General features: G+C 43.0%; 1 protein-coding gene across 1 annotated transcript; it reads left to right on the top strand.

The window, feature by feature from the left end:
- Positions 1–791: 791 nt before the first annotated feature.
- On the top strand, positions 792–3,380 carry LOC146073744 (E3 ubiquitin-protein ligase TRIM39-like). The gene has a single exon (XM_083181144.1). The coding sequence runs from the start codon at positions 1,167–1,169 to the stop codon at positions 2,745–2,747; it is 1,581 nt and encodes a 526-aa protein (XP_083037270.1). The 5' UTR covers positions 792–1,166; the 3' UTR covers positions 2,748–3,380.
- The last annotated feature ends 12,578 nt before the right edge of the window (positions 3,381–15,958 follow it).

The following is a 15,958-nucleotide window of genomic DNA, read 5'->3' as shown; positions in this document are numbered from 1 at the left end:
ACACATGCAATTTACCAGATTCCCCTCCCTGTGATGTCACCAGTCTCTGGGCAGATTACTTATGGTAATTAGGGATGGCCATCGATGGTTGTTATCGATGGCAATAGAACAAACAGTCATCGATGGCAGCACAATATCTAATGGATGACAATCAGACGGTCATATATTTTACTTTCTTTAAATTTTCACAGAGCTGCTGGACATGCCCCCGCAGCAGCAAAAATGGATGTGTGGCCTTGCAACAGCGTCGCGAGTATAGGCCACGCCCCTGAAATGATGTCGCGTGTGCACTGTCCCTCCTTGATGGAGTCAAATGTTTGGAGGTATGGATAAACACAATCTACTCAATAAGAAACTTTAAGCCTAGGAGCTGTGAAAAAAATTTGGATACTCCAGGTGACTTGATTCAAAAAAGTTTGGGAACTTCTGTCATAACGGAGCCTGTAGCTATAACAGTTCCCCCTCCCCTGTGTGAAGAATGTGACCTCACTGGTATCTGAGTGACAGCTCCCCCTCCCCCTGTGTGCAGAATGTGACCTCACTGGTATCTGAGTGACAGCTCCCCCTCCCCCTGTGTGCAGAATGTGACCTCACTGGTATCTGAGTGACAGCTCCCCCTCCCCCTGTGTGCAGAATGTGACCTCACTGGTATCTGAGTGACAGCTCCCCCTCCCCCTGTGTGCAGAATGTGACCTCACTGGTTTCTGAGTCACAGCTCCACCTCCCCCTGTGTGCAGAATGTGACCTCACTGGTACCTGAGTGACAGCTCCCCCTCCCCCTGTGTGCAGAATGTGACCTCACTGGTATCTGAGTGACAGCTCCCCCTCCCCCTGTGTGCAGGATGTGACCCCACTGATATCTGAGTCCCAGCTCCCCTTCCCCCTGTGTGCAGAATGTGACCTCACTGGTATCTGAGTGACAGCTCCCCCTCCCCCTGTGTGCAGAATGTGACCACTGATATCTGAGTGACAGCTCCCCCTCCCCCTGTGTGCAGAATGTGACCCCACTGATATCTGAGTGACAGCTCCCCCTCCCCCTGTGTGCAGAATGTGACCCCACTGATATCTGAGTGACAGCTCCCCCTCCCCCTGTGTGCAGGATGTGACCTCACTGGTATCTGAGTGTCAGAGACTTTCACTTTCATTTCTCCCTCCTACTGCCAGCAATGGCGTCTGCTGATCTGAGACAGGAGCTGGACTGTTCCATCTGCCTGAGCATTTATACAGATCCTGTAACCCTGAGATGTGGCCACAACTTCTGCCGGGTCTGTATTGATCGTGTGCTGGATACACAGGAGGGGGCTGGAGTTTATAGCTGTCCTGAGTGCAGAGCAGAGTGTCAGGAGCGTCCTGCACTGCAGAGGAACATAACACTGTGTAACATAGTGGGGAGGTTCCTGTCTGCTCGGCCAGATCAGGAGGAGACTGGGATCTTCTGCACTTACTGTGTGGACTCTCCTGTACCTGCTGCTAAGTCCTGTCTGCATTGTGAGGCTTCTCTGTGTGATAAACACCTGAGAGTACACAGCAAGTCAGCAGAACACGTCTTATGTGACCCCACCACTGCCCTGGGGAACAGGAAATGCACCGTCCATAAGAAGGTCCTGGAGTATTACTGCACTGAGGATGCTGCCTGTATCTGTGTGTACTGCTCAGCTGGAGAACATCGGGGACACCGGGTGGAGATGCTGGGTGAGGCCTCTGAGAAGAAGAAGGAGAAGCTGAGGAATGTTCTGCAGAAACTGACCACAAAGAGAGCGGAGACTGAGAAAAGAGTCCAGAGTCTGCAGGAGCGCAGGAGAGAGGATCAGGGAAAAGCAGCGGGTGTAACAGAGACAGTCACTGCCCTGTTTAGAGACATCAGGAGACAGCTGGAAGACCTGGAGAAGAGAGTCCTGAGTGAGATCTCCAGGCAGGAACAGCGCGTTTCACTCTCAGTCTCTGATCTGATCCAGCAGCTGGAAATAAAGAAGGACGAGCTGTCCGGGAAGATGCGTCACATTGAGGAGCTGTGTAACATGTCTGACCCAGTGATTGTCTTACAGGAACCGGACACAGGGGACTTGTGTGACACTGAGGACACAGAGAGACATGATAACCAGGTCCGTGGTGCAGGAGGTCTGGATGTGGGACTCATCTCAGGGACATTACGCACATTATCTGATATAATAACAGGGATAAATACAGGGATCTATGTGCAGGAACCTACAGACCTATTACTGGATGTAGCCACAGCTGGTGATTATATACAGATATCAGGTGACAGGAAATCTGCATCCGAGTCACCAAACCAGAATCACCCAGTAACACCAGAGAGATTTCTGTATTATCAGGTAATAAGCACCAGGGGATTCTCCTCAGGGCGACATTACTGGGAGGTGGATGTCAGTAAGTCAGAGCACTGGAGGGTGGGGATGTGTAATCCCAGTATAGACAGGAGAGGAGACCAGTCATACATTGGGGATAATAACCAGTCCTGGTGTCTGTGTAGGAGGAGGTATAATCAGTACTCAGTGCTACATGACAGTACAGAGATTCGGTTACCTGACAATACCCCCTGTGACAGAGTGAGGATATACCTGGATTATGAGGCAGGACAGATGTCCTTTTATTCTATGTGTGACCCCATCAGACACTTACACACCTACACTGCCGCCCTCACTGAGCCCCTCCATGCTGCATTATTTGTAGGGTACGGGTGTATAACTATATGTGGGGGAGTCAGGGGCTGGGAGAAATCACCATAAGTAATCTGCCCAGAGACTGGTAACATCACAGGGAGGGGAAATCTGATTGGTGGAACACTCAGCCAATAGAATGAAGCAGTAAGTGGAGCTACAGCTGAGCCCCATGACACAACATGACAAGTGTGATTGGATTGGTTAGAAGCTGTCATTATAAATCTTAAATCAGCTACAATGTAAATGTGTTTGGAATTTGGATTCAAATTTGCTGTTTCTTTACCAAGTCGTTGAAATAAAATAAATCTAATTGAGCAATTGGCTTTTATTGTGTATAAAAAGTCTCCTCTCTATTGCACCAGAAAAGCCGGGAATATTAGAAGAAGACCATCATTTAAAACTTAAGGGAGTCTTATCAAAGCTTGGAGAGAGAAAGAGAGAAAGTGACTCAATCATTTCCTGATGTTTTTTAAACATATACTTTAAACGTATACTTTATCTCTCTCAAAGTGTTGATAGATTTCCCCCTTAAGCACCGTACACACAGGGCGATTTTAGCTCAGTCATCCAGCCACCTCGGTATAACCTTTTGGCCCAATTACAATCAATAAAAGCAATTTTATGAGCTGTGAAGTGATAAAAAATTGACTAGAAATGAGTGGAAACTAATGTTATTTAGGTCAATAAGGGGCAAAAACAGGCCCAAATTCTGTTATTTTAGCCATTTTTAGCATTTTTAAAAAAAAATCCAGATCCAAAACCAAAACCTGCAAGATCCAAAACATGAAGGGAGATCCAGATCCAAAACCCGAAAAAGTGGCCGCCGCACATCTCTAAATATATATATATATAGATATATATATCTATATATATATATATACAAACAGATACTTCTGCGCAATATCATTAATGAATAAAATGCTGTATAAGTATCTGTATATGGAGATATGGTGCAGCTCACTTCTATGGGCTAGTCAGGCCCCAAATGGCGGTATGTAGAAACAGAGAAAGAAGGAGCGCACAGCGTGAGCAAAGTTTATATGAAGTATTTACTGTAACTCAATAAAAGAAAGCTCACATACATAGCATAATAAATGTAACCGCGTGAAACACAAACATAATCACCGCTCCTAGAGCACGTCGCAGTGCAGGCACTGGGGACACCAGTCGATCCAACACGATGTTTTGTGCAACGTAGGTACTCTCAGCAGGTAGCGGGGCGGGCACTGGGGACTCCAGTCACACCGTCTAGCGTGTATCAGCAGCAGCGGTCACTCCGGCTCAGATGTAACAGCAGCAGCGGGGACCAAACTTTCACAGCGGGAAACGACAGATACAAACAGCGCGGACCAAATAGGAAACCAGTGATCTCAGCATCAGCTGGAAACGCCCCAACGCGTTTCGTCATTGGACTTCGTCAGGAGGCGTGTCCATGGTAGGTTCGGTGGATGTTTAAATACCCAGCAGATTTGCTCTTAATTGAAAGCAGCTGATATCTATCAAGTAACATACTGAGTAGCTGAATATTCATTACACAGCACTAAAAACAGGGGGAACATAGAAAATAGTGTTTTAACAGATACAACCGGTGGACAATAAACATCACCGGCTGAAAGACAGAGAAAGTATCAATATAAAATACAGTAAATAGAAATATTTATATCTAATACAATATTGCATAGCGCAAATGCATAAAAATAATTTTATATAAATTTTTTTAAAAACACACAGTACTAAGTGATAGATCCCCTAGATGAGAAATATAAAAGACATATAAAAAACATAAAACAAGGAGAGAAAAAAAAAACATCGATGTTAGATATGAGACAAAACAACATTTTCATTCATCGATTAGCAATAATAGCAGTACAGAGACCATCAACAGATGTGAATGGTAATAAACTAAATAATGAAGATATGGACACCGGTCTGCACAGTGGAAAAGGGATGATCCAACCACCATCGGCACCACGAAGGAGGAAAACCTCACAACAACGTGGTGTCAGTGGGAAGAACACCACAGATCCACTATTTAGTGCAGAAAGGGTACGATGTCCACACCCTCATTAAGACCATGAGGGGCGAGTGTACCAAGGGTATATATCCAATAAGTTTCCCGCCTACTAAGTTTTTTAAGGATATCACCCCCCCTTTCATCGAGGGTAATATGCTCTATCGCTTTAAAAGTGAGATTGTTGACATTTGAAGAGCAGCATGCAGCAAAATGTCTAGGAACAGTGTGAGATAGAACCTTATTTTTAATATTTCTAGAATGTTCAAGAATACGTAGTTTCAAGACCCTCTTTGTTTTACCAATATATTTTTTTCCACATTTACATGTTAGCATATAGATAACATGTATGGAAAGACATGTCATACGGCTTTTCACCTTGTAGGAGTGAGTATGATCAAAATTAGAAAAAGAAATTCTTTCTTTATCCGCATATTTGCAGATTTTACACTTACTGCAAGGGTAAAAGCCGTTACTAGTTTTTAACCAGCTCTCATTGGTATCAGAAATATTTTTCAACATGCTTGGAGCCAGTGATGATTTTAAAGACATTGCCTTCTTGAAAATAACTTGGGGTTGTGGTGGTAGTATAGGTCTGAGAATAGGATCTAGTAATAAAACATCCCAGTGTTTAGCCAATATTTGTCTGATTTTATAACTCTCGCTGTTAAAGCGGGTGACAAATGGGACAAGATTTTTTTGGTCATTGGTTCTACTTTTATATGTAAGGAGATCATTTCTATCTCTCTGTATGGCTCTCTCTTTGCATTTAGTAACCAGTTCCTGAGGATATTCTTTTTGTAGAAATCTTTCACTGTAAATATTAGCTTGCTCTTCAAATTTACTATCGGTTGCACAGTTCCTCCGCACCCTCACAAATTGGGAGTACGGAATATTCTTAATCCACTTTTTGTGATGACAGCTATTGAAGTGGACATAGCTGTTGCTGTCAACCTTTTTAATAAACGTGCAGGTCTCGATGGTAGGATTATCAACAGACCAATGTGTAGTGTCAATTAGTAAATCAAGGAACTCAATCACATTTTTATCAGTTTTAGAAGTGAAGCGTAGGTTAAAATCATTGGTATTGATATTGGACACAAACTCATTAAACAGGGTTTCCTCACCATCCCAAATGATGATAATATCATCGATGTATCGATGATACCCAATGATGTTTTTTTTATAAACCTCAGTGATTTCAGGGTTATTTTCCTCCCATTTGCCCAGATATAGATGGGCCAGGCTGGGTGCATATGGCGTTCCCATAGCTACCCCAACCTGTTGTGCGAAGAATTCACCCTGAAAAACGAAAACATTATTTTCCATAACGATCTTAATACTTTTGATGACAAAATTACGAAAATTATCGTCAAGAGAGTGATCTTTATCCAAAAAGTATTTAATGGCACCTAGCCCTCCATCGTGAGGTATGGAGGTGTAAAGCGCCTCCACATCGATGGTACACCATCGGTAGGAAGTTTTCCATTCAAAATCTTTTAACCACATCAGGATTTCAGTCGAATCCTTTGTGTAAGAATCTAGCTTAACAACATATATACCCTTGGTACACTCGCCCCTCATGGTCTTAATGAGGGTGTGGACATCGTACCCTTTCTGCACTAAATAGTGGATCTGTGGTGTTCTTCCCACTGACACCACGTTGTTGTGAGGTTTTCCTCCTTCGTGGTGCCGATGGTGGTTGGATCATCCCTTTTCCACTGTGCAGACCGGTGTCCATATCTTCATTATTTAGTTTATTACCATTCACATCTGTTGATGGTCTCTGTACTGCTATTATTGCTAATCGATGAATGAAAATGTTGTTTTGTCTCATATCTAACATCGATGTTTTTTTTTCTCTCCTTGTTTTATGTTTTTTATATGTCTTTTATATTTCTCATCTAGGGGATCTATCACTTAGTACTGTGTGTTTTTAAAAAAAATTATATAAAATTATTTTTATGCATTTGCGCTATGCAATATTGTATTAGATATAAATATTTCTATTTACTGTATTTTATATTGATACTTTCTCTGACTTTCAGCCGGTGATGTTTATTGTCCACCGGTTGTATCTGTTAAAACACTATTTTCTATGTTCCCCCTGTTTTTAGTGCTGTGTAATGAATATTCAGCTACTCAGTATGTTACTTGATAGATATCAGCTGCTTTCAATTAAGAGCAAATCTGCTGGGTATTTAAACATCCACCGAACCTACCATGGACACGCCTCCTGACGAAGTCCAATGACGAAACGCGTTGGGGCGTTTCCATCTGATGCTGAGATCACTGGTTTCCTATTTGGTCCGCGCTGTTTGTATCTGTCGTTTCCCGCTGTGAAAGTTTGGTCCCCGCTGCTGCTGTTACATCTGAGCCGGAGTGACCGCTGCTGCTGATACACGCTAGACGGTGTGACTGGAGTCCCCAGTGCCCGCCCCGCTACCTGCTGAGAGTACCTACGTTGCACAAAACATCGTGTTGGATCGACTGGTGTCCCCAGTGCCTGCACTGCGACGTGCTCTAGGAGCGGTGATTATGTTTGTGTTTCACGCGGTTACATTTATTATGCTATGTATGTGAGCTTTCTTTTATTGAGTTACAGTAAATACTTCATATAAACTTTGCTCACGCTGTGCGCTCCTTCTCTCTCTGTTTCTACATACCGCCATTTGGGGCCTGACTAGCCCATAGAAGTGAGCTGCACCATATCTCCATATACAGATACTTATACAGCATTTTATTCATTAATGATATTGCGCAGAAGTATCTGTTTGTATACAATTGTTGTCATTTTCTTTCTGCTGCATAATCAAGTGGTTAATTATACCAGTGAATTATTCATTTTATTATTGTAATCTGTTGCCATCAGCTTTGTGGTAGTACGGTTGTACATACTCTTGTTTTTTAAAAATAATGGAGAGAAATTACAAACGCCTTGAAGATTGCCATAGGCGTTTCAATAATGTGTTTGAGACCAGCCATAAACTGGTTAATCCTTCTGTTAACCAGCCTACTAATGACCTTGACGAGCTATGTGCTCAAAGCGAGAGGTTAAATATCAAAGAGATGAAAATCAATTGGGAGATTACCACTCTAGAGAATTATATACAAGCTAAAAGGATCCCTAGAGGGTTAAGATTGACAAAAAATCCCACATTTGGAAATGATAAAAAAGAGTTTATTGATAATTGGTTTAACATCTTGGATGAATGCTCCATGCAATTAATGAGGCTCATTATAAAGGAAAGAAAGAGTGAGATTGCCTTGATCAACACTGAAATTGTAAATTTAGAGATTAAAATGAATCCTGTAAAAGATCTTAAAGAATTTAAGGAATTAGTTAGTAAAAGTGAAGCTAGAATTAAGAGAATTGAGGATGAAATTGTTGACAATAAAGTGAAAAAATTCAAACGTGATCTTAATGATTATAAAGAGGGAAATATCCACAAGTGGCCCCAAAATAATCCCTCATTTAAACGTGGTACACAAATGAGAAATGGAGATAACTCTCAAAAAATTTTTGACAATGGGTGGCAGAGAGTCCCGGTTAGAAAAAGGAACTTCCATAATCGATATGAATCTGGTAATTATGCTAATAGAAATTATTCTGATGTGCCTACACATAATCGCTTTCAGGTACTTAACACACCTGAGAGATACAGACAGGAGGTTTTTCAGAGACGCCCTCAATGGAGAAACAACAGGAGAGGCGATTTGGACATAGAGAACAGTCCAACTGTTTCACAAAAAAGAAAACAGGAGGCTGTAGACGTGGGAAAAGAGGAGGAAAGAGGTTTAAAACTCAGGAAGTACAATCTATAAATACTGCTGGCATCTTTAATTTGTCACAATATACACTAACTAAAGACGAAAGCACTTTGTTAAGTAAGGGACTTTCTTTTGCACCTAGGAAAGGACCTAACCCTTTTGATTTATTTATAGATGCAAACAAATTTGTACGCACCCTTACTCTTAAACGTCATTTTGCAAAAAACCATAGAGATACAGATACACCTAGCTCTGTTGATGACACCCAGTTGATGACTAGCAATAGGTTAAGACCTAAATCTAATTTTTATCCCATAGAGTCCCGTGGGAGTAATGTGGAGGCATTTTTTAGCCTCATCAAAAAAGATTTTGATGTAATGTGTGCTGAAAGCACCGACCACGGATCTAGAGATAATTTGAAAAGAAATGAGAGAGCGGCTATTAAAAAGCTCGAAGAAAATAACAATATAGTCATTAAAATGGCTGATAAAGGGGGGGGCATTGTGGTTTTGGATCGCAATGATTATTTAGAGGAAGCATATCGTCTTCTTAATGACGAAATCACATATAAACGCCTTACTTTTGATCCAACCCCCCATATTATTGAAACTATTAGATCTCATTTAGATGATGGTATTTCTAAAAAAGTCATCACTGATAGTGAAAAACGTTATATTCTGAATGAAAATCCTCCATTAGCACTATTCTATTATATGCCCAAAATCCATAAAAAATTAGTGAAACCTCCTGGACGCCCCATTATTGCGGGCATTAATTCAGCCACATCTGGGCTTTCTGAGTTTGTAGATATGCACATACAAAAATATGTTGTTAAGCTAGATTCTTACACAAAGGATTCGACTGAAATCCTGATGTGGTTAAAAGATTTTGAATGGAAAACTTCCTACCGATGGTGTACCATCGATGTGGAGGCGCTTTACACCTCCATACCTCACGATGGAGGGCTAGGTGCCATTAAATACTTTTTGGATAAAGATCACTCTCTTGACGATAATTTTCGTAATTTTGTCATCAAAAGTATTAAGATCGTTATGGAAAATAATGTTTTCGTTTTTCAGGGTGAATTCTTCGCACAACAGGTTGGGGTAGCTATGGGAACGCCATATGCACCCAGCCTGGCCTATCTATATCTGGGCAAATGGGAGGAAAATAACCCTGAAATCACTGAGGTTTATAAAAAAAACATCATTGGGTATCATCGATACATCGATGATATTATCATCATTTGGGATGGTGAGGAAACCCTGTTTAATGAGTTTGTGTCCAATATCAATACCAATGATTTTAACCTACGCTTCACTTCTAAAACTGATAAAAATGTGATTGAGTTCCTTGATTTACTAATTGACACTACACATTGGTCTGTTGATAATCCTACCATCGAGACCTGCACGTTTATTAAAAAGGTTGACAGCAACAGCTATGTCCACTTCAATAGCTGTCATCACAAAAAGTGGATTAAGAATATTCCGTACTCCCAATTTGTGAGGGTGCGGAGGAACTGTGCAACCGATAGTAAATTTGAAGAGCAAGCTAATATTTACAGTGAAAGATTTCTACAAAAAGAATATCCTCAGGAACTGGTTACTAAATGCAAAGAGAGAGCCATACAGAGAGATAGAAATGATCTCCTTACATATAAAAGTAGAACCAATGACCAAAAAAATCTTGTCCCATTTGTCACCCGCTTTAACAGCGAGAGTTATAAAATCAGACAAATATTGGCTAAACACTGGGATGTTTTATTACTAGATCCTATTCTCAGACCTATACTACCACCACAACCCCAAGTTATTTTCAAGAAGGCAATGTCTTTAAAATCATCACTGGCTCCAAGCATGTTGAAAAATATTTCTGATACCAATGAGAGCTGGTTAAAAACTAGTAACGGCTTTTACCCTTGCAGTAAGTGTAAAATCTGCAAATATGAGGATAAAGAAAGAATTTCTTTTTCTAATTTTGATCATACTCACTCCTACAAGGTGAAAAGCCGTATGACATGTCTTTCCATACATGTTATCTATATGCTAACATGTAAATGTGGAAAAAAATATATTGGTAAAACAAAGAGGGTCTTGAAACTACGTATTCTTGAACATTCTAGAAATATTAAAAATAAGGTTCTATCTCACACTACTGTTCCTAGACATTTTGCTGCATGCTGCTCTTCAAATGTCAACAATCTCACTTTTAAAGCGATAGAGCATATTACCCTCGATGAAAGGGGGGGTGATATCCTTAAAAAACTTAGTAGGCGGGAAACTTTATTGGATATATACCCTTGGTACACTCGCCCCTCATGGTCTTAATGAGGGTGTGGACATCGTACCCTTTCTGCACTAAATAGTGGATCTGTGGTGTTCTTCCCACTGACACCACGTTGTTGTGAGGTTTTCCTCCTTCGTGGTGCCGATGGTGGTTGGATCATCCCTTTTCCACTGTGCAGACCGGTGTCCATATCTTCATTATTTAGTTTATTACCATTCACATCTGTTGATGGTCTCTGTACTGCTATTATTGCTAATCGATGAATGAAAATGTTGTTTTGTCTCATATCTAACATCGATGTTTTTTTTTCTCTCCTTGTTTTATGTTTTTTTATATGTCTTTTATATTTCTCATCTAGGGGATCTATCACTTAGTACTGTGTGTTTTTAAAAAAATTTATATAAAATTATTTTTATGCATTTGCGCTATGCAATATTGTATTAGATATAAATATTTCTATTTACTGTATTTTATATTGATACTTTCTCTGTCTTTCAGCCGGTGATGTTTATTGTCCACCGGTTGTATCTGTTAAAACACTATTTTCTATGTACCCCTGTTTTTAGTGCTGTGTAATGAATATTCAGCTACTCAGTATGTTACTTGATAGATATCAGCTGCTTTCAATTAAGAGCAAATCTGCTGGGTATTTAAACATCCACCGAACCTACCATGGACACGCCTCCTGACGAAGTCCAATGACGAAACGCGTTGGGGCGTTTCCATCTGATGCTGAGATCACTGGTTTCCTATTTGGTCCGCGCTGTTTGTATCTGTCGTTTCCCGCTGTGAAAGTTTGGTCCCCGCTGCTGCTGTTACATCTGAGCCGGAGTGACCGCTGCTGCTGATACACGCTAGACGGTGTGACTGGAGTCCCCAGTGCCCGCCCCGCTACCTGCTGAGAGTACCTACATTGCACAAAACATCGTGTTGGATCGACTGGTGTCCCCAGTGCCTGCACTGCGACGTGCTCTAGGAGCGGTGATTATGTTTGTGTTTCACGCGGTTACATTTATTATGCTATGTATGTGAGCTTTCTTTTATTGAGTTACAGTAAATACTTCATATAAACTTTGCTCACGCTGTGCGCTCCTTCTTTCTCTGTTTCTACATATATATATATATGACATGCGCAGATAGCATACATAGACACTGCAAGTATGCACACATACCATACACACACAACATACATACCCACAAACACACACCTACGGCATGTACACACACATTACATGCATATACACACACACACACACACACACATCATACGTCATACATACACACAGCATGTACACACAAAACATACATACCCACACACACCTACGGCATGTACACACACATTGCATGCATACATCATACATACACACACACACACACACACACACACATAGCATGTACACACACATAGGATAGATATACAACATATAGTTGATACACACAGCATATACTCACATAGGACACATACACACAGCATATATGCACACAATATACACAAAGCCTGTTTGCACACATAGCATCCATACATACAGTTTGTACACACAACATTAATCACACAACATACGCACCCACACAAAGCCTGTTTGCATATATAGCATCCATACATACAGCTTGAAAACACAAACACACAACATGTAAACACACATAACACACACACAAACACACACAAAGCCTGTTGGCACATATAGCATCCATACATACAGCTTGAGCACACAAACACACACTTACACAGATCTTTCCCCTAAAATAAACATAGGGACAGTAGTTACTGCCTCAATCAGGCAGCATAAGTACCATAGCTCCAAGGATATAACACAAACACCTGCCTGCTCCGTCGCTGAGGAGTGAGGACAGTCTGTCCCTGTATCACGACAATCAGCTCAACACTATAATGGAGGACTACCTGTGGGGAGCTGCATGCTAGCTCCCCCTACGTGCAGACAGCTCAGTAGCTAGGTACTCGGAACCCCCCCCCCCCTGCGTGCGTGCATGAATAGGCCTGCGGATGCCGTATTACAGAGGGGTCACTCTTACTGATAACAAGTAGTAAATAGAAACTGCTACTACTGAGATAAGAGCAATGTGTGGCCCTTATGAAGGTTAGTGGGCTGCCCAGTGTGGCCCCCGACAGGCATCAGGTCACTGGTGTAGAACAGGTATCCTGCACATTCATTCATACAAATACATGAAGCTAAACTTGTTACATGACAAATATTACGGGACACGATCATTAGCTCCACCCTACTAAGGTCACATGCATTGGGTCAACTGTCAGTGGCCTTAGGTCGACATGTGAAATAGGTCTCCATTCGGGACAGTCGACATGAGTTTTTCCCTTTTTCTTTCACCCGACATGAGCCTACAGGCGGTATTTCATGCCCTACCATCCACTACGGCGCGGTGGGAGGATAAAATAGTGCCTGAAGCATGGGGAGCCATGCGGGGGGACGCGGTACACTTAGACGGTGTCCATGTTACTGGCTGCTCGTATTAATATTCATTCCTCGTTCTGCTCCCAGGATCCCCTGTACTTGGATCACATGCGTCCTTTAAACCTGCAGTTCCCTCCCCAGCTCACCCGTTGCCGCAAAGCCTCGATATCACTAGGCAAACCACGTTCCCCTTCTACCGCCACCTGATTCGGCTGGTGCACACAGCATGTAGGAGGAGGCGGAACGCGCAAGCTAGATGCGCAGGTGACATTGCGCACCCCCGACGCGGACTCATTCCCAGCCAGACCCCGCAATCAGCATTTAGCCACAGTGAGCGGGGAAAGGGAGCAAGACTGTGCAGGCCTTTCCAATCACCCGGTTTCCAGGAGAATCCCGGAATCCGGGTGAGGTGGCAACCCTAACCCCAGGGCCTATCAGGATACAATCATCATTTCTAGCCAATACACCTGATGTGGGTGCAGGGTGCATTTTTTTGTAATAAATCCTAGTTATTAGAGTTCTGTTAATTGTAAATAAACAATGTGTTGTGTGGTGCTGCCAAGATGATCTCAGGCCATCGCAACGCTGCAGTAAATAACACAGAACGTGCGGTTCTTAGAGGAGTATTATGGAACCCGAGGGCAATGTACAAATCGGTTATTAATTAGTAACAGACATCGCTGACTGGCTCCCGAGGGAGTGGGAGAAACTTGCCTGCTTTCCCCGGATGCAAAAATAGGGCTGCTTTTGGGAATGTCGTAACACCTGCCTGAGGCAGGTGAAATAAAACACCTGATAAGCCGCAGCTTGTGCTTGCTTATCAGGGGTTATTAGGTAGCTCCTGGCGAAGCAATTACCTGCGGGTGATTGGATACCGCTCATAGGGGGAAATTAACTAAGCACAAATGGCTGCAAATACGCCTATTCGAAGCCATTTGTGGCAGTATATTCGTATTTTTCTAATTTACTATGGCCGATATACAGCCATTCATATTCCTGGCACATTGGTATTTCTGAATACGAATGCATACGCCCCCCCCCCCCCCCCCCCGCCCATCATCACAGTCACAGTTGTAACCAGCCCCAGGCTCAAAGAGCATGTCTTAGAAAATTCTGGGTTCAACTGGAATAGGGGATCCCCTTAATTTCTAAAACCAGCACCAGGCTCAAGGGCCGGTCTGGTTTCAAAATACGGGGGACAAAATGAGTAGGGGGCCCCGGGATGTTCTAATCTAATGTTCTGTATAATAATCTATTATTTATCCTGTATGTCTTTGTCGCAATCCTTGTAGATTAGAGCATCCCGGGACCCCTACTCATTGAAGATATGCCCACTGATGAAGATACGCTCACTTTTGCGATGCCATGCCCACTTTTCCGTGAGCGCGCGCCGTAGTCGCGCACATGAGGGTGAGAAGATGGCTCACCACACATGAAACATCCCCAGCTCGCCCGTTGCCGCAAAGCCTCAAGATCACCAGGCAAACCGCATTCCCTTTCTACCGCCACTGGGTGACTATGCCCGGCGTGTATGGACAGCGATGACCATTTACCTCGCTTGGGGGAAAGCTGCTCAGTGTGTATACACTGAGCAGCTTCCCCCTGCCCGGCGCCGATGGAGGGGGGGGGGGGGGGGGGGGGGGGGGCGGCTTTGCATAGCGCAGAGCTATGTAATGCCGTCCTCAAAGCCGCTTATCTGCTGGTATAACCAGCAGATGAACGGCTTTCCCGGTGATGTTGCAGGAACGCGCAGCAGCGCTTACCGCTCATCGCCGGGCCCAAACCTGCTGTTTTGAGCGACTTTCAGCTCAAAGTCGCCCAGTGTGTATGGGCCTTTAGTGTGTAAAATGCAGGAAATCCTCTCTGTAAGCGACAGAATAATAACTGACACATTATTCCCACTTTCTGCAGCTTTTTAGCAGCATCCAAACAAATCGGAGGCGTCCGCGGAGCTTTCGGCACAAATTAGCATTAAGTACTAACACTCCGAGCCGCGAGAACGTCTCAGAAATAATGTAAGGAGGGCGGATAATGTATTCCGGGTATAATTGCCTGTATGAGGAGATGGCGCCTCCCCGCACAGGGCAAAGTGATTCTTGCTGCGGGGAATGGCGCCAACACAAGCGCTGATCACTGTCTGACTTCCCCTATAGACTCCGGAATATGCGGTTGTATCATCGCATTCCCATATAAAAAGGGCTGAACGCCATCCAGACGGTAAAAACTAATTAGTTCTTACACAGTACAGAATAAGTCCATCAAGTGTCCCCTCTCCGCAGCCTCAGTCGCCCCTCTTCCTGGCGCAGTATATTATAACATATCATTATACAGGATTACAGTGATGATGCATCCTGTGTCAACACAACATTCCCCCATACCTGACCACTTCTCCCCCCCCCCACCGCGACAACATGCAGCGAGGGGCTAAAACATAATTGCACCCCCTCCTGCATTCTGCAGGAGACTCCCTGAAATAATACCAATCTCCCTAACTCCCTGCAGAGTCTACCAATCTCCCCGATTTCACATAACCCACATTATACAGCTGTTACATAATTGGAGATAAAAATGAATCAGATATATATTACATTCACATGAGATCATCAGTGACATTTCCCTGTATTGGTTATAAGGCACAATGATCCCTATGGCTACATGCATTTTAAATAAGGTTTCTCATGACCACTTATATGGGACCCTGTGTAAGACACAATACATGTACAAGTCCTGACATGTACCAGTCCCGACATGTACCAGTCCCGACATGTACCAGTCCC

This window comes from Crinia signifera, chromosome 4 (assembly GCF_055691185.1).
Source record: "Crinia signifera chromosome 4, ASM5569118v1, whole genome shotgun sequence".
In the NCBI taxonomy this organism is placed as follows: Eukaryota; Metazoa; Chordata; class Amphibia; order Anura; family Myobatrachidae; genus Crinia; species Crinia signifera.
This window is presented reverse-complemented; position numbering and strand designations above follow the sequence as displayed.

Coding starts and splice junctions, on each gene's coding strand:
- LOC146073744 (XM_083181144.1), top strand. CDS start 1,167: ATGGCGTCTGCTGATCTGAGACAGGAGCTGGACTGTTCCATCTGCCTG.